Here is a 19,482-nt window from a genome sequence, read left to right as displayed (position 1 = left end):
AATTGAGGCTCCTTGGATGCTGCCTGAACTGCTGTGCTCTTCCAGCACCACTAATCCAGAATCTGGTTTCCAGCATCTGCAGCCATTGTTTTTACCTAAAGAAATTGAGGGTTTGGTAAAGAAAAAGAAGGAAACATATGTAAGGTATAGACAGGAATGAATCCTTAGAAGAGTAGAAAGGAAGTAGGAGTATACTTAAGAAGGAAATCAGGAGGGCAAAAAGGGGACATGAGATAGCTTTGGCAAATAGAATTAAGGAAAATCCAAAGGGTTTTTACAAATATATTAAGGACAAAAGGATAACTAGGGAGAGAACAGGGCCCCTCAAAGATCAGCAAGGCAGACTTTATATGGAGCTGCAGAAAATGGGGAGATACTAAATGAGTATTTTGCATCAGTATTTACTGTGGAAAAGGATATGGAAGATATAGACTGTAGGGTGTGGACAGATGATGACATCTTGCAAAATGTCCAGATTACGGCACGGTGGTACAGTGGCACAGTGGTTAGCACTGCTGCCTCACAGCACCAGAGACCCGGGTTCAATTCCTGCCTCAGGCGAATGACTGTGTGGAGTTTGCACATTCTCCCCGTGTCTGCGTGGGTTTCCTCCGGGTGCTCCGGTTTCCTCCCACACTCCAAAATTGTGCAGGTCAGATGAATTGGCCATGCTAAATTGTCCGTAGTGTTAGGTAAGGGGTAGATATAGGGGTATGGGTGGGTTGTGCTTCGGCGGGGCGGTGTGGACTTGTTGGCCCGAAGGGCCTGTTTCCACACTGTAAGTAATCTAGTCTAATCTAAGTAATCTAATCTAGTCTAATTACAGAGGAGGAAGTAGTGGATGTCTTGAAACGGGTAAAGGTGGATAAATCCCCAGGACATGATCAGGTGTACCCTAGAACTCTGTGAGAAGTTAGAGAAGTGATTGCTGGGCCTCTTGCTGAGATAGTTGTATCATCGATAGTCACAGGTAAGGTGCCCGAGACTGGAGGTTAGCAAACATGGTGCCACTGTTTAAGAAGGGTGGTAAGGACAAGCCAGGGAATTGCAGACTAGTGAGCCTGACCTCGGTGGTGGACAAGTTGGGAATCCTGAGGGACAGGATGTACATGCATTTGGAAAGGCAAGGACTGATTAGGGATAGTCAACATGGCTTTGTGCGTGGGAAATCATGTCTCACAAATTTGATTAAGTTTTCTGAAGAAGTAACAAAGAGGAGTGATGAGGGCAGAGCAGTAGATGTGATCTATATGGACTTCAGGAAGGCATCTTTTAAGGTTCCCCATGGGAGATTGATGGGACGTTAGATCTCATGGAATACAGGGAGAACTAGCCATTTGGATACAGAACTGGCTGAAAGGTAGAAGACAGAGGGTGGTGGTAGAGGGTTGTTTTTCAGACTGGAGGCCTGTAACCAGTGGAGTGCCACAAGGATCGGTGCTGGGTCTTCTACCTTTTGTCATTTACATAAATGATTTGGATGCGAGCATAAGAGGTATAGTTAGTAAGTTTGCAGATGACATGAAAATTGGAGGTGTAGTGGACAGCGAAGAGGGTTACCTATGATTACAACAGAATTTTGACCAGATGAGCCAATGGGCTGAGAAGTGGTAGATGGAGTTTAATTCAGATAAATGCAAGGTGCTGCATTTTGGGAAAGCAAAACTTAGGTCCTAGGGAGTGTTGCTGAACAAAGAGACCTTGGATTGCAGGTTCATAGCTTCTTGAAAGTGGAGTTGCAGGTAGAAAGGAGTGTGAAGAAGGCGTTTGGTATGCTTTCTTTTATTGGTCAGAGTATTGAGTACAGGAGTTGGGAGGTCATGTTGTGGCTGTACAGGACATTGTTTCGGCCACTGTTGATATATTGCATGCAATTTTGTCTCCTTCCTATCGGAAAGATGTTGTGAAACTTGAAATGGTTCAGAAAAGATTTACAAGGATGTTGCCAGGGTTGGAGGATTTGAGCTATAGGGAGAGGCTGAACAGGCTGGGCTGTTTTCCCTGGAGCGTTGGAGGCTGAGGGGTGACGTTATAGAGGTTTACAAAATTATGAGGGGCACGGATAGGGTAAATAGGCAAAGTCTTTTTCCTGGGGTCAGGGAGTCCAAAACAAGAGGGCATAGGTTTAGGGTGAGGGGGGAAAGATATAAAAGAGACCTAAGGGGCAACGTTTTCACATAGAGGGTGGTACGTGTATGGAATGAGCTGCCAGAGGAAGTGGTGGAGGCTGGTACAATTGCAACATTTAAGAGACATTTGGATGGGTATATAAATAGGAAGGGTTTGGAGGGATATGGGCTGGGTGCTGGCAGGTGGGACAAATTGGGTTGGGATATCTGGTCGGCACGGACGGGTTGGACCAAAAGGTCTGTTTCCACACTATACATCTCTACGACTCTATAGCTCTGACCTTTTTTACATTGACGGCTGGCAATTTCTGAAGTTGTATCGAAGTTGTTTCCTTTTTTATATCAATGGTGGGCGATTTCAGGAGTTGTTGAAATCTGACCAGGATTGTTGAACTCTGACTTTTTTCATATTGATGTTTGGAGATTCCGGAACTGTTGAACTCCGACTAGAGTTGTTGAACTCTGACCATTTTTATATTGATGGTGGGTGATTTCCGGAATTGTTGAACTCCAACCTTTTTTATATTGATGGTTGGCAATTTCCAGAGTTGGTGAACTCCAATATTTGTATATTGATTGTGGGCAATTTCGTGAGTTGTTGAACCCGACCAGGGTTGTTGAACTCCGACCTTTTTAATATTCATGTTTGGCGATTTGCGGAGTTAATATTTTATATTGATTGTGGCTGATTTCTGGAGTTGTTGAACTCTGACCAGGGTTGTTGAACTCTGACCTTTTTTATATTGACGGTGAGCAATTTCTGGAGTTGTTGAACTCCAACCGGGATTGTTGAACTCTGACCTTTTTTATATTGATGGTTGGCAATTTCCGGAGACGTTGAACTCTGACCGGGGTTGTTGAACTTTCACCTTTTTATATTGACAGTGGGCCATTTCCAAAGTTGTTGAACTCCAACCTTTTTGTATTGATGGTGGGCGATTTCTGGAGGTGTCGAACTCCAACCAGGGTTATTGACCTCTGACCTTTTTTATATTTACGGTTGGTGATTTCCGGAGATGTTGAACTCCGACCGGGGCTGTTTAAATCCAACCTTTTCTATATTGATGGTTGGCGATTTCCAGAGTTGTTGAACTCTGACCAGGGTTGTTGAACTTCCACCTTTTTATATTGACAGTGGGCAATTTCCAGTGGGCAATTTCCAGAGTTGTTGAACTTTGACCTTTTTTGTATTGACAGTTGGCGATTTTCAGAGTTGTTGAACTCCGACCAGGGTTGTCAAACTCCGACCTTTTTTATATTGATGGTGGGCGATTTCCAAAGTTGCTGAACTTCGACCGGGGCTGTCGAACTCCAACCTTTTTATATAGATAGTGGGCGATTTCTGGATTTGTTGAACTGTAGCCGTGGTTGTTGAACTCAAACTTTTTTCATATTGATGGTTGGCGATTTCCGGAGTTATTGAACTCTGACCATGGTTGTTGAACTCCAAACGTTTTTATATTGACGTTGGCGATTTCCGGAGTTGTTCAACTCCAACCTTTCTATATTGACGCTGGGTGATTTCCCGAGTTGTTGAACTCCGACCTTTTTATATCGACAGTGGGTGATTTCTGGAGTTGTTATACTCCGAGCTTTTTTATATTGATAGTTGGCAATTTCCGGAGTTGTTGAACTCCGATCTTTCAATATTGACATGGGTGATTTCTGGAATTGTTGAACTCCGACCTTTTTTATATTGATGGTGGGCGATTTCCGGAGTTGTTGAACTCCAACCATTTTTATACTGACGGTTGGCGATTTCAGAAGTTGTTGAACTCCAACCAGGGTTGTTGAACACCAACCTTTTTATATTGACAGTGGGCGATTTCCGGAGTTGTTGAATTCCAACCGGGCTTGTTGAACTCTGACCTTTTTTATATTGACGGTTGGCAATTTCCTGAGTTGTTGAACTCCGACCTTTCAATATTGACATGGGTGATTTCTGGAATTGTTGAACTCCGACCTTTTTTATATTGATGGTGGGTGATTTCTGGAGTTGTTGAACTCCGACCAGGGTTGTTGAACTCCAACCTTTTTTATATTGATGGTGGGCGATTTCCGGAGTTGTTGAACTCCAACCATTTTTATATTGACGGTTGGCGATTTCAGGAGTTGTTGAACTCCGACCAGGGTTGTTGAACACCAACCTTTTTATATTGACAGTGGGCGATTTCCGGAGTTGTTGAATTCCAACCGGGCTTGTTGAACTCTGACCTTTTTTATATTGACGGTTGGTGATTTCCAGAGTTGTTGAACTCCGACCTTTTTTATATTGATGGTGGCCAATTTCTGGATTTGTTGAACTCCGACCTTTTTTATAATGATGGTTGGCGATTTCCGGAGTTGTTGAACTCTGACCTTTTTATATTGACAGGGGGCGATTTCCGATCCATGCCTTCCATTTATAGTGTGGTCATAGAATGACCAAAGGGGGGAGATGAGGATTTAAAATTTGAATTTAGGCTGTTGTCAGGAGCAACAAGTGTACGCAGGCTTTTATTAACCATAAAATGGCTCTTCAATTTAAAATAACACAACAAAATGGCTTCAAGTTATGATTTGACACTGTGAACCTGCATTTCTGCTTTACTGAGTTAGCTGAATTAGAAGATAAAGCAGACAAATTAACTGAGCACTCGAACTAACCTTGAACTGCGAATATGAGTCGATGATGTGTGTAAGACAATACCATTTCCCAGGAAATATCATTGGATTAACCTGCTGTCAATTATGTCACCTTATTACATTTGATTGGTCTTTCCTTGTAATTAAGGCTGTACTGTCTCTTAAACAAAAACATATAAAATTTGCTTATTGTTCAATTGTAATTGCGCAATTTCTCCACAGAACACAGAAAAGTTTAACCTCTGTGTTGCTGGACAGATCTGCGCCAGGCTGCCTTATGTTATTAAACTAGTAATCTTGCTTTAAACAGACCATACTCCTAATGACTCTTTTGACCGATCGCAAAACCAACAGGTCCCCTCCTGGGGATCAAATCTTCATGGTCTGTTGTGCTCTCATTGGTTGTGCCTTGGAGTGCCATTTGCTCTCTATCATATGGTCATAGGGTCATAGAGATGTTCAGCATGGAAACAGACAGTTTGGTGCAACTCGTCCATGCCAACCAGATGTCCTAAATTAATCTAGTCCCATTTGCCATCATCTGACCCCATCCCTCCTATTCACATACCGATCCAGATGCCTTTTAAATGTTGTTATTGTACCAGCCTCTACCACCTGGTAGCTCTTTCCATATACGCACTACCCTAACCTTGAAAAAGTTGCCCCTTAGGTCCTTTTTAAATCTTGCCATCTCACTACAAACCTATGCCCTCTGGTTTTGGACTCAACTACTCTGGGGAAAAGACCCTGACTATTCACTCTAACCTTGCCTTTCATAATTTTGTAAAGTTCTATAAGGTCACCCCACAGCATCCAACTGTTGAGGAAAAATAGCCCCAGCCAATTCACCTTCTCCAACCCTGGCAACATCCTTGTAAATCTTTGCTGAACCTTTTCACGTTTCACACCTTACCTATAACTAGGAGATTCAAAATTAAATGCAGTATTTCAAAAGTGGCCTAACCAATGTCTTGCTCAGCCACAACATGACCTCCCAACTCCGATACTCAATGCACTAACCAGTAAGGGCAAGCGTACCAAACTCCTTCTTCATTACCCTGTACACCTATGACTCCGCTTTCACGGAACTATGAACCTGCACCTTGAGGGATCTTTGTTCGGCAACACTCTGCAGGATCTTAGCATTAAATGTATAAGTCCTGTCCTGATTTGCCCTACCAAAATGTAGCACCTCACATTTATTTAAATTAACTCCATCTGTCACTCCTTCGCCTATTTGCCCAGATGATCAACGCCCCATTGTACTCTGAGGTAACCTTCCTCACGGTCCACACCACCAATTTTGTTGTCATCTGCAAACTTACTAACCACACCTCCTATTTTACATTCAAATCATTGTTATAAATGAGAAAAAGCAGTGGACCCAGTGATATGAAGTTCAAGGCATGTACAGTACCTTTAATAGAGACAAAATGCTATTCTGAACTGAGAGATTACAAGCACCTGTGTATATGACTAGTCGGCAGTCCCAGAGTGTACTGGGAACTTGAAAATATGTAACATTTGATTTGGTTGCTGTTTTGACAATAAATCAAATTTAACCAATCAGTTTAAATGATGCCACAGGATTCTAAAACCAAATCGAGTTTAAATTTATTGTTTTGCTAACATTGAACCAATGAGACGATCCAATGTTGGGGTATAAGAATGTGGACATTTTGAAAATAGTCAGGGAGCAACTGTTGTAGAGAGCAAAACTGGAGAACTAATTGCCCATTTAACATCTTGCTCACAAGGAAATTAAAAAACACTCTCTATCAAAGATACCTTTTCATGTGAAACATACTCAGATCAGCAACAGGGAAACTGAAGACAGCGGAGAAGACAAAAACTGTGTGATTTTGAGATTAACTTAATGTAATTTCAGTAAGTGACTTATCGGAACAGATATTATTTTTATAGAGCTGGAGTCAGATAGTAAGTAGTAAAGAGAAGGGAGGCTTGCATGTGTGATTATTTTTGTTGTTTAATGTTCCCTATTAGGTTTAGAAAAATATCCGTTTCTTTAAATAGTGGAATTTAGGGGTTCTCTGTCACTCTATTTTAACAGAGTAGAAGGCGAGGTGAGCTTTTATTGGTGTTTGGTTTAATTAACAGAGGAGTTTGCCTCAGTTTCATAACATCAGCACCAATCTTTGTGGCACACCTCTGGTCACAGGCCTCTAGTCTGAAAAGCAACCGTCCACCACCTAACTCTGTGTCTCCTGCCTTTAAGCCAATTTTGTATCTAAATGGCTAGTTCTCCCTGTATTCCATGTCATCTAACCTTGCTAACCAGTCTACCATGTGAAGCCTTGTCAAACACTTTGGTGAAGTCTATATAGACAACATCCACCACTGTGTCTTCATCAATCTTCTTCGTCACTTCTTCAAAAAACTCATTCAAGTTAATGAGACATGATATCTTTTAGAATACAGATCGCCTTACAACATCAACATGCTGTATGAGGTTAGCAATATGGAAAACTTTGTCATCTTCTAAAATGTGACTTGTGCTCATTTAATTGAGCATTTATATGTCTGCATTTGTGAATGTTCTTAAGAGGATCTGAGCTACAGGGAGAGGCTGAACAGGGTGGGGCTGTTTTCCCTGGAGCATCGGAGGCTGAGGGGTGACGTTATAGAGGTTTACAAAATTATGAGGGGTATGGTTAGGATTAATAGACAAAGTCTTTTTCCTGGGTCAGGGAGTCCAGAACTAGAGGGCATAGGTTTAGGGTGAGAGGGGCAAGATATAAAAGAGACCGAAGGAGCAACGTTTTCACATAGAGGGTGGTACGGGTATGGAATGAGCTGCCAGAGGAAGTGGTGGAGGCTAGTACAATTGCAACATTTAAGAGGCATTTGGCTGGGTATATAAATAGGAAGGATTTGGAGGGATATGGGCCGGGTGCTGGCAGATGTGGGACTAGATTGGGTTGGGATATCTGGTCGGCATGGACGGGTTGGACCGAAGGGTCTGTTTCTATGCTGTACATCTCTATGACTCAATGACTCTATTTGTCTTGTTGACAATGTTGTAGTGTTGTTATGGATTGTGGGTCACCTGTTCTATTCTGGGGACTGGCTTGGCTTTTGGAACCAAGCTTCTTGCACATGTGTGTTCAATGCCTTTTGGTGCCACTTGACCAATTTGAATAAAAGTTAAATAGCTTTTGAGTAGTTGTGGTAAACCGCATGTTAGAGATCTTCTCGCTTTGCTGACAGTAGGAATTTTATTGGCTGCATCTGATGAGTGCAATTGTTGTTGGACTGCCACGATGTTAGTCAAGATTGGAGGGGTGCTAGAAAAGCACAACTGGTCAGGCAGCATCTGAGGAGCATGAAAATCGACGTTTTGGGCAAAAACCCTTCAACAGGATCATGATTCCTGATGAAGGGCTTTTGCCCGAAACATTGATTTTCCTGCTCCTTGGATGCAGCCTGACCTGCTGTGCTTTTCCAGTACCACTCTAATCTCCAGCATCTGCAGTACCCAGTCCTGCCACCATGTTAGTGTCCATTTTCAAATAAGGTGCCAATGGTATGGAAAGGTGCCTTCTCCCTTGCCTAGAAAATCCTTCCTAAAGGCTTTAATCAGTGTAGAGGTGATTATTAATTCAATTAGCCTCTCTGAAATTTGTTTGGAAAAATCACACTCATGCCCTTTGCTGCAGCATCTTGTGACAAACTCATCAATCGACTCTTAGATTTCTATGTATATGACTTGAGTTGAAGTCTGTTAATCTGAAAATAATTCTTAGTGTGAGCTGGTCTTTGATGGTTTATATAGTTTGTTTTAAAGAAAGGAGAGTCTGTTAATGGTATATTAATTAAATTGTTGAGATAAGCAGGTGGGGGCCTTATTTTCTTCAGAATCTGGAGCACTTATAGGGGTCTTGTGGGCAGTGGCAATGTCCCTGCCTCTGAGCCTGGTTTCAGGTCCCACCTGCTCCAAAGTTGTGTAACAACATCTTTGAACAGATTGATCAGAAAAATATCTCTGGGGTTCTTATAAAGAGAAACTGCTGGAAGACGGTTGTAGTAAGTAAGAAGCATAAAAATGTGTTGTTGCATACTGCAAATAAATTTATTGTCAAGATTGATATTAACGTCCAGTTTTATATTTCATGAACTGGCAAGGGAATGGCATAATACAGGAAAGAAGAAAGAAAACTGGAACTGCAAAGTAAAAAGAGATTTCATATTTAAGGGAACAGACATAAATTTCTGTGGCCTGACCCCAAGATCAAAGATTTCTTAGAACAGCTGTAGATCACCCTGAATGATGAAGGTGAACAATCAGCCATCATTATACAAATCCAGTCAAATGGGTAAACAGAGTAATGTGGTTCTGCAATCAGAGTTTACAGAGCTGTGCAAACATTTTGCAAGCAGCATCCCAAAAATAGTAATCCAAGATTACTACAGATACGAAGAGTGAGTATAGAACTAGGAGAATAAAGCATACCTTGAAAGATGGTGCCGGTGGGAGGACATTCCTTATATGTCTGGAAGTGCTATCACACATAAGCGAACAATTTTTATACGAGAAAATCACTGTGACTATTAGTTTTGCTTTTAACTAATAACCACCACCAGAAATCCCCCATGTAGCCAATTGAATATTTACATGCAAAGCCCATTATGGACAATGCAAACTATCAAAAGGTTAGGGAGAGGGGTAAGGAGATAAATCAAAATATTGTTGGAGGGGAAAATAAAGCACACTTTGCCCTACAGCGTCCTCTCTTTCTAAAGGCATAGAGAGTATTGGTGAAGACTGCATGATCCCTTTCCAAGGATACCGGGACTTAAGCATAGCCATGGAAAAGAGGCAAACAGTTACAGCCCTCTGCCTGGACCTGTTAATGGCTAACTTGGCAAGGAACAGACCCACAAGGAGATCCACAGACTTGCACATATCCTTCCACACCAGATGCCCAAAGATCAGAAGAATGGGGCTGAAGTATAACCAAAAGCACAGCAAAAAATCTATCAAATAACTAAAAAGGAGCTGCAATTACCCAGAACCAATTTATACATGACCCACAGAGAAGGATTTTAGAATTCTGTGACACTGGAATCAGCTGATGGTAAATTAGGACCCATACAGGTTTTCACCTTTGCTACTGCTATTGGTGAAGGCTTAAATTAACTAAGCAGGATGTGGGAATCAGCAGTTAATAAAAGAGATGAGTACTGTGTTGGGAGAAACAGACAGAAGTAGACTGGAACAAATAAGTGTAGCCAGACAGGCCACCCAAAATAATGAACTTATAACAGACAATAATAAACATACCATGGAGTTAAAAAAGATGGACAATGATTAAAGCATGCAGGAGAAATAGAATCTAGGCTTAACTGCAGTGACTATGCTAATCCATGTGCTGCAGAATCCAGACAGATTGTAGCTGTCTACATACAGTTTGCAGACAAACTTTTCCAGCACCACACGTTTTAACTCTGATCTTCAACATCTGGAATCCTCACTTTCTCCTAGGTGCAGACCCTGCAATACACACCTCAAGTTGGACTTGAATGGGACAATGGAATGACGTCCTCAGGACAATCAGGAGCGGTGAATCATTCGCTGGACACAGAGGCACCTAGCACCCTTGTCTGGAGAAAGCTACATGCACCCAGCACCTACCATAAAGGACACCTAAGGGCCACCCTGCCATCAATGTGCAAACACTTGGTTGGGTCTGATTGATCAGGGTAATTGAACCTGATCAATCTATTGACAGATTCTAGAGACTCTCCCAAAAGAGCGCAAAGTCTCAGAAGGGTAAGAATTGCTGCAAAATGCCACTCAGGGCAGTTATTCAAGAATAACCACCGAAAGAGAAAACATCTCCAAGACCATCGGAAGAAGAAGACATCACCACGTGGAGCCCGTCCAAGATCTAGTGTGGTGGTACATGATCATAAAACGTTAAGTTAAAGCATAAGATAGTTTGTAATATTTTCTTGTTAGCTTATAACATACTTTATTGTTCTAATATTAATTGTGTTCAATAAACAAATATTATTGTCCATAAGAGTCAACTCTCAGTTCTTTTAGTGAACTTAAACACACTGTGTGGCAGGAACAACATAAGTTATTAGACTAAGGAAGAAAACATTAAAATAAATTAGTTACTGTGCATATGATCCATGTGAATGCATACAGCGAGATAAATAAGATGTGTATACATCCAAATGTGATTAGCCAACGCTGTGGCTAAATTGGAGTCATGATTCAAAGAAGAGTAGGATTTAATATTAGTTATATCTGGATAAGGTGTTCAGGAAAAGGATGGAAGTGTCATATTGATTAATAAAAACAGTCCAGTGCTGAGAAGTGTGAAAGGATAGATGTTTTTGGGGAGAGTCAAGCAACAAGAGCAGTGTAGATAAAGTAGTCAGTGTGTTGTCTACACGCCATCAACTATTGGCAAATTTACAAGAAAATTAGAAAGGTGCAAGAATTACAGAGTAGTCATAATGGTGAATTTTAATTATCAAATAGTAGTGCAATGGATAGGGAGAAGCAATAGGTGCTGAAGTGAGTTCAGTAGAATTTTCTAATTCCGGTCCAATGAGCATGGTGGCACTGCTGAACCTGATTCTCGGGAATGAGATGAACCATGTGGATCATGTGGATCAAGTGCCATCAGGGGAACACATAGGGGATGGTGAACATTATATCGTAAGGTTTAGCTTGCCTGTGGGAAAAAGAAACAAGGAAAAATCCATAGGAAGAATAATTAAATTATTGGGGAATAATTATGGCGAGTTGATGGCCTAATGGTATTATCATTAGCCTATTAATCCAGGCCGCCTATTTGCTGAACGTTTCAGAGAACATCTCTGGGACACCCGGACCAACCAACCCAACCACCCCGTGGTTCAACACTTCAACTCCCCCTCCCACTCCACCAAGGACATGCAGGCCCTTGGACTCCTCCATCGCCAGACCATAGCAACACGACGGCTGGAGGAAGAGCGCCTCATCTTCCGCCTAGGAACCCTCCAACCACAAGGGATGAACTCAGATTTCTCCAGTTTCCTTATTTCCGCTCCCCCCACCTTGTCTCAGTCCCAACCCTTAAACTCAGCACCACCTTCCTAACCTGCAATCTTCTTCCTGACCTCTCCGCCCCCACCCCCACTCCAGCCTATCACCCTCACCTTAACCTCCTTCCACCTATTGCATTTCCAACGCCCCTCCCCCAAGTCCCTCCTCCCTACCTTTTATCTTAGCCTGCTTGGCACACTCTCCTCATTCCTGAAGAAGGGCTCATGCCCGAAATGTTGATTCTCCTGCTCCTTGGATGCTGCCTGACCTGCTGCACTTTTCCAGCAACACATTTTCAGCTCTGATCTCCAGCATCTGCAGTCCTCACTTTCTCCTATTAATCCAGAAACTCAGCTAATCTTCTGGTGACCATCCATAGCAGATGGTGGAATTTGAATTGAATTGAAAAAATCTGGAATTAAGAATCTACTGATGACCATGAAAAAAATCCATCTGGTTTACTAATAGTCTTCAGGGAAGGAAGTCTGACCTACATGTGACTCCAGACCCACAGCAATGTGGGTGACTCTCAATTGCCCTCTGAAATAGCCTAACAAGCTATTCAATTGTGCCAATGCCTTCAACATATCAAAGAAATGAAACCAGATGGAACACCTGGCATCACCCTCGGTACCTGAAAAGACAACAGCAGAAGCAGTCCTGTCAACCCTCCAAAGTCCTCCTTACTAACATCTGGGGACTAGTGCCAATTTGAGAGAGCTGTCTCACAGACTAGCCAAGCAACAGCCTGACATGGTGATACTCACAGAATCACACCTTACAGACAATGTCCCAGGCACCATCTTCACCATCCTTGGATATTTTCTGTCCCATCAGCAGGACAGACCCAGCAGAGGTGGTGACACAGTGGTATACAGTTGGGAGGGAATTGCCCTGGCAGTCTTCAGTATTGACTCCAGACTTCATAAGCCTTGTGGCTTTAGGTCAAGGAAATATGGTCAAGGAAATGTCCTACTGATTACCACATACCATCCTCCCTCAGCTGTTGAATCAGTACTCCTCCATGCTGAACAACACTTAGGTCAAGAGCTATCTGATCTCCAATCTAATCTCCACCTTGCTCTCCACGCCCTCTTTTGTCCTTATCCTTCTGCAGTGTCTCAATGAAGCTGAACCTAATCTCTGGACTCAATAAAACAATTCCAGAGCATAATTTCTGCTCGTATTTTGTTTCCTTTCTCTTTGCAAATTTCATTTAATATTCACTATTTTCTTGCTTTTCCTTTTAAACAACAAATGTTTATCTATCTGCCATTCAAACCTTCTCTAGACACATCTTTTGTTTCTTCGTTACTGCTGCCATTCCTACTCCTTTTGGCCCTGTACCACTATGTCTTTTGTCATTTAATACTTTCTGTTTTCTACCAATCACATTCCTTGTCTTGTTCTTCTTCCATATTCCATTCATCTTAGCTATTACACTTCTGATTTCTTTTTCAGTTCTAATAATAGGTCATCAACCTGAAATATTAACTGTGTTGCTCCCTTCTAATCTGCTAAGCATTTTGATCATTTTTGGATTTTTTTTCTGTTTTCTTGGTCAAAGGTTATCAAGATTTGCAATGAATTTTCAACCGGAAATCAAATTTTAGCATTCAAGCTATTAACCCATCTCTGTTATCTCTAGTTTTGGACTTCAGCTGTAACTATCAATGTGCTTCAAAAACAGAGACAAGAAAGTTATTGATTGGATCAAGGTGAATATTATCGGTGAAGTCACTCTAGAATGTCTCATTCTCGGGATAGAGCGATTATTTACGTACATTATGACTTACTTTTGCACACAGAAAAACATAATCAACAGGCATGATACCAATCAGATCCACGGTAAACCAAGTTTTCAGATAATGGTTTTTGATCTTCTTTCGATCCATTATAATAATCTATTGATGAGAAAAGAAAACTGCATATATGTTAGCATGAACTAATATAGGTAGATACTGGATTTCAAAGTGTCCTTTTTTGTATATTAACTAATAAATCAGGCAATTAAAAAAAAAGGCAGATTTCTTACAAACTTCAAACTGGTCAAGCTTCCAGAGCAGAACTTCACAAAATATAACACATTAGAAGTGTGTTAACTTCAAAATGACACGTGTGACAAAGTGGGTGGTTCAGTAATCCAAAATTCAAGCATGTCAAATCCTAAACATTATCAGGATGTTGGTCATTCAGCCTAGTTTGTGAGTTGGAGTGGATAAACCCATCAATCAAAACTACCATTCTTCCTAGTTAATACAAAAGCAATGCAAGGGAGCCCAGTATGAATAACCAGGGGAATCCTTTTAATTCATTGTCCTGGTAAATTTATGGTTCTAGCTAATTCACCTCCAAAGTCACCCCTAACTATCTTAAGACAATAAGACATAGAAGCATAAGTTAGGCCATTCAGCCCATTGAGTCTGCTCCTCCATTCAATCATGGCTGGTAAGTTTCTCAGCCCCATTCTCCGCTTTCTCCCCATAACCCTTGATCCAATTGACAATCAAGAACCTATCTATCTGTCTTAAATACACCCAATGACATGGCCTCCACAGCCTTCTGTGGCAATGAATTCATAGATTCACCACTCTCTGGCTGAAGAAGTTTCTCCTTATCTCTGTTCTAAAAGGTCTTCCCTTTCACTCTTAGGCTGTGCCCTCGGGTCCTAGTCTCTCTGACCAATGGAAATATCTTCCCTACATCCACTCTGCCCAGGGGATTTCAAAGCTAACTTGCAACTAAGCTTTCCTGGATTACAGAAATGTTACAAATTCTTTGTGAGATGGAGTGTGAAATTCTAGCTGCAACAAATTCACAGCCATAATTAAGATTTCTCCATTGCAAAACAGCGCAAAATGTGAGACCGACTAAAATAATACAATTTCAAATTTCAACAGGAAAATACCATTCTGAATGTTGGTGAAGACAACTAGGATTTCACTTCTTAGAATTAGAAGCTCCAGGATGATCTGGTTACAGCTCTTAAGATGTTCTGGGAGACTGATGGAGAAAAACAATAACTGCTAGTTGGGGCCTTTAGTGCTAAGATGTACGGCCTACGTATTAAGTCAGGTCTTTCAGGAGTAAAGTTAGGAAACATATTGCTATGTAATGAGTGAAATATTCTTTCACAAATCACAAGTTGATATTGGATCAGTTGTTAACTTTTAATCTGAAATTGATCGTTCTATTAATCAAAGATGATAATATTCATGGTAAGAGTTAGATCACGAAACAGTAATACTTTCAATGAATGATGGAGCATGATCAAAGTGCTAAGCAGTCTATTCCTATGCCTACGTTCAAATGTCAAAATAAGAAGAGTTTGGTGGTCACATCCTGCAAGATGCCCCAAATAGGAAGTTGCCAAATAGTTCATGAAACAAATTTAAAGAGTAAGGTATTTACCGGGCTTTCCTCAAAGATATAACGTGTCAATGTTATCCAGGAAATGTTTAGATTAGATTACTTACAGTGTGGAAACAGGCCCTTTGGCCCAACAAGTCCACACCGCCCCGCCGAAGCGCAACCCACCCATACCACTACATTTACCCCTTTACCTAACACTACGGGCAATTTAGCATGGCCAATTCACCTGACCTGCACATCTTTTAGACTGTGGGAGGAAACCGGAGCACCCGGAGGAAACCCACGCAGACACGGGGAGAACGTGCAAACTCCACACAGTTAGTCGCCTGAGGCGGGAATTGAACCCGGATCTCTGGCGCTGTGAGGCAGCAGTGCTAACCACTGTGCCACCGTGCCGCCCACATCCAACTGAACATCTTAAATAGTGGGAAATGCAACAAGCATTCTTCCTTTTAGCAAGTTTATTAACCACGCAATTATAGGGGCAGCATGATGGCTCCCGCCTCACAACACCAGAGACCTGGGTTTGATTCCAGCCTCAGGCGACTGAATGGAGTTTGCACATTCTCCCTGTACCTGTGTGGGTCTCCTCCCACAGTCCAAAGATGTTCAGATCAGGTAAATTGGCCATGCTAAACTGCCCATAGCGTTAGAATCATTAGTCAGAGGGAAATGGGTCTGGGTGGGTTACTCTTTGGAGGGTTGGTTTGAACTTATTGGGCCAAAGGGCCTATTTCGACACTGTAGGAAATCTAATCATATATAGTGTTGACAGAATATATAAATCTTTTGCATAAGAAGGAAAAAAAAGCTCTCCTTCCTTCCTATATACACTGACAGATCTCCTATTTCATTATTCATAGCTAGTATTCAGAAGATAGGTTTTATTGTAATGGCGGGTGGGTGCATCACATCTTTCAGAGTATAATATGAAGTCTGCAATTATAGCAACTAAATAAGCAAAACACAACTATTAATAAAGCAACTATTAACATTAAAAATGTCTCATGATATTTCAGAAGTATAAAAGAAAAACAGACATTGAGCTGTTATAGACATTTGGAGATTAGTGAAAAGATTTCAAGAAGATAGATGTTATCAAAGGTCTTAAGATTCAACTGTCTTGCTTCCCTTAAATTTATAGAAGCTGGCCAAATGGGCATGGTAAAACCTGGAGATGGCAATGACATGGATGAAGACAGCAGTGTCACATGGGCTGAGGTAGATGATGATAAATGTGAAAGCAGACGACATGCGAATATGGGTTAGATGCTCAGAAGATTGAATAGGTTGCTAGCACTCATGCTCAGATTCATCACATCCAATCAGATTTCTTTGCTACTGTCTAACCTGGTCATTCCTTCAATATCTGAGAAAAGCATTGTATATGGGTTAGCTGGTGATTTACAGCAATCTGACATGCAAACCCTAATGTCTACTTTAAAGCTGGGAGGGAAGGATTTGTGGAAGTGACACAGATAAAAGCGGGTTAATCATTTCACCACTGGTAAATATTGTATCCCTCAGGTCTTTCCAAATTTGACAGTAGACCTAGATCAAAATTATTTGTTTTAAATTTCCCAATCACAACCAGATGTTGAGGCTGATGAGCTATTCAGTGAGAAGGTCCGCGACAGCATGAAACAGGCAATTTTAGAGACAAGAGAGGGGAGTGATGTGATTGGGAGGGGCACAGATTGGTAGCAATGTTGTGCTGGGAGGTCAGGTTGGAGAACAGATTGGAGATTTTAAGCACTGGGGACAGGGAAGGGGAGAATGGTGGAAAAAGATATGAATAATCAGGCAGTAGAAAGATAAATGAATTGGTGCAGTAGATATGCTGGATTAACAGATATATGAAAAGGCATTTGGCTGCTTGATTGAGCAACCTTCATCTTTCCTTAATCTTAAACAGGTTTTCTAAGGTATGGGAAACAGGGGTCTCTAGTCTGAAATTTAAAATGGCAATCAAATAAAATCTTTCCAAAGCTGAACTTCCTCATTCCTGAATCTATTCTTATAAGCTATTTGGTCACTGAGTTCAAATTACATAACATCATATATGACTTGACATAATATGGAAAATAGTGGGCGGCACGGTGGCACAGTGGTTAGCACTGCTGCCTCACAGCGCCAGAGACCCGGGTTCAATTCCCGCCTCAGGCGACTGACTGTGTGGAGTTTGCACGTTCTCCCCGTGTCTGCGTGGGTTTCCTTCGGGTGCTCCGGTTTCCTCCCACAGTCCAAAAATGTGCAGGTCAGGTGAATTGGCCATGATAAATTGCCCGTAGTGTTAGGTAAGGGGTAGATGGAGGGGTATGGGTGGGTTGCGCTTCGGCGGGTCGGTGTGGACTTGTTGGGCCGAAGGGCCTGTTTCCACACTGTAAGTAATCTAATCTAATCTATAAAGAGCATGAAAGCGTTGGAAGGGTTAAAGCATGAAGACCACTGGCGATCTGTTGCAAGGGGTCTGTGGAATGCTACACTAGTCAAAAGGTCACTGTGGCAGAATGGGATAAGAATAGTGGAATGCTTTTACGCCAATCAGTAAAGTAAAGTTGAGGCTGAAAGGTCACGATGGCAGGATGAAATAACACAGTTAGTAAAGTCAGCCTGGCCTGCTAAAGATCATCGTGGCAGGTTTGAAACAGGTTGTAATAATAAATTTTTGGGACATGACATTAAATATCTAATTAATAATTAGTAGAGTCAGTCTGCTTGAGACCCTTGACGGTAAAATATCTAATCATGGCATTAGAAACATTAAGTGGGGTCTGGGATGAAAGACCATTGCTGTAGAGCTGATACTAAATATCTAATCATGACATTAGAATAACCTTAAGTAGAATGTAGGAAAAACTATATTGGCACAACTGAAGAGATAATGGAAACTAACATCACTGGTTTATTGTATAGCTGGAGTGAGGTAATTTTGATTAACACAGTTGGACATGCTGATAAGCTAACAAAAATATGATAAAAAGATATAAAGAAGCACAGACCCTGAGGTTTGTGGGCATTCAAGAATCTGCTTTCGGAGTGTCACAGGTTTTTGTTTGCAAATAAAAGACCTTCTCCTTGAAGAACTGTCTGCATCTCCTAGTGATTCTCTACATTTTCACCACGACAATAACTACAAATGTGACACATCAGGCAGGGGGAGAGTTAACTGGATTCTGTGAATTGGATTCAGGAGGCAGTCACACTCTGGAAATGAACAACCTCGAATTTGGCCATGGTCAGGAACAGGAGGGTGTGACTACAAGTGAGGCAGATAGAGGAATCTTGGTCGGAGTGCTGAAGGAGCCTCAACCCTTGAGCTTGACTAACAGGTTTGACATTCTTGCTCCTTGTACGGATGAGAAAGGAGGTGTCCTAGGGATGATGAGCAAACTAGGAGAAAGTGAGGGTGGCAGATGCTGGAGATCAGAGCTGAAAATTTGTTTTTTTTTGGGATGGCATTTTTACAAGGGGCAGGGTGGGAGGAGGTGTAGTCTAGGTAGCTGTGGGAGTCAGTCGGTTTATAGTAAATGAAGGAGGGCTCATGCCTGAAACGTCGATTCTCCTGCTCCTTGGAGGCTGCCTAGCCTGCTGTGCTTTTCCAACATGATGAGTAAACTGTCCAGTAGCACCATGGTATGGGGATAATATAGTCAAGAGAATAGGTACTATTCCCTGTGGAATATTAAGAGTCACAAAGGCTGTTTTGACTACCTAGTGCTTAGATTCAGGATATCTCACCTTAGCTGCAGAAAATTTGGAGTTGGATGGGAGAAATTGACTATGTTGTTGCCCTGTTTTACAACACAGGTAAAAAAAGGAAGAAGATTCTGCTGAGGGAATATGAGCAGCTAAGGGCTAAATTAGAAATCAGAACCAAAAAGGTAGTAATCTCCAGGAATCAACAAGACTAAAGAGGTAAACGTGTGGCTCAAAGATTGGTGTGGAAGAAATGTGTTCAAATTCACGCAACATTTGCATCAGTATCGGGGGAAGACAGGGGTGTTCCAATGAAGTGGGCTCTACCAAAATCATACTGGGACCAGAATACTTGTGAATCATATAAATAGGGCTCTGGCTAGATTTTTAAACTAAATAATGGTAATGTTGCATGGAAGATTAGAAAATCACAGACAAAGGAGAAGATAGGATTGCAAGTTAGTGATGGAATTGATTGTTACCAGAAAATAAAAGGTAAGGACAGAGTGCATGAAATTTGATAGCAGAACAAACTTAAAGGCTTTGTATCTTAATGCATGAAACATTTGGAATAAGGTATGTGATGCTGCTGCT

The 19,482-nt window shown here is 41.6% G+C and overlaps 1 protein-coding gene across 1 annotated transcript in view; it reads right to left on the bottom strand.

Moving 5' to 3' along the window:
- LOC140483106 (potassium/sodium hyperpolarization-activated cyclic nucleotide-gated channel 1-like) overlaps window positions 1–19,482 on the bottom strand; it is a 54,059-nt gene that overhangs the window by 17,953 nt on the left and 16,624 nt on the right. The window contains exon 2 of the mRNA XM_072581055.1: window positions 13,614–13,721. Coding sequence (XP_072437156.1) covers window positions 13,614–13,721 — 108 coding nt within the window. The remainder of the gene's footprint in view (window positions 1–13,613; window positions 13,722–19,482) is intronic.

Source organism: Chiloscyllium punctatum, chromosome 11 (assembly GCF_047496795.1).
Source record: "Chiloscyllium punctatum isolate Juve2018m chromosome 11, sChiPun1.3, whole genome shotgun sequence".
NCBI lineage: Eukaryota > Metazoa > Chordata > Chondrichthyes > Orectolobiformes > Hemiscylliidae > Chiloscyllium > Chiloscyllium punctatum.
Note: the sequence above shows the minus strand (reverse complement) of the source record. Positions and strands in the feature narration are given on the sequence as shown.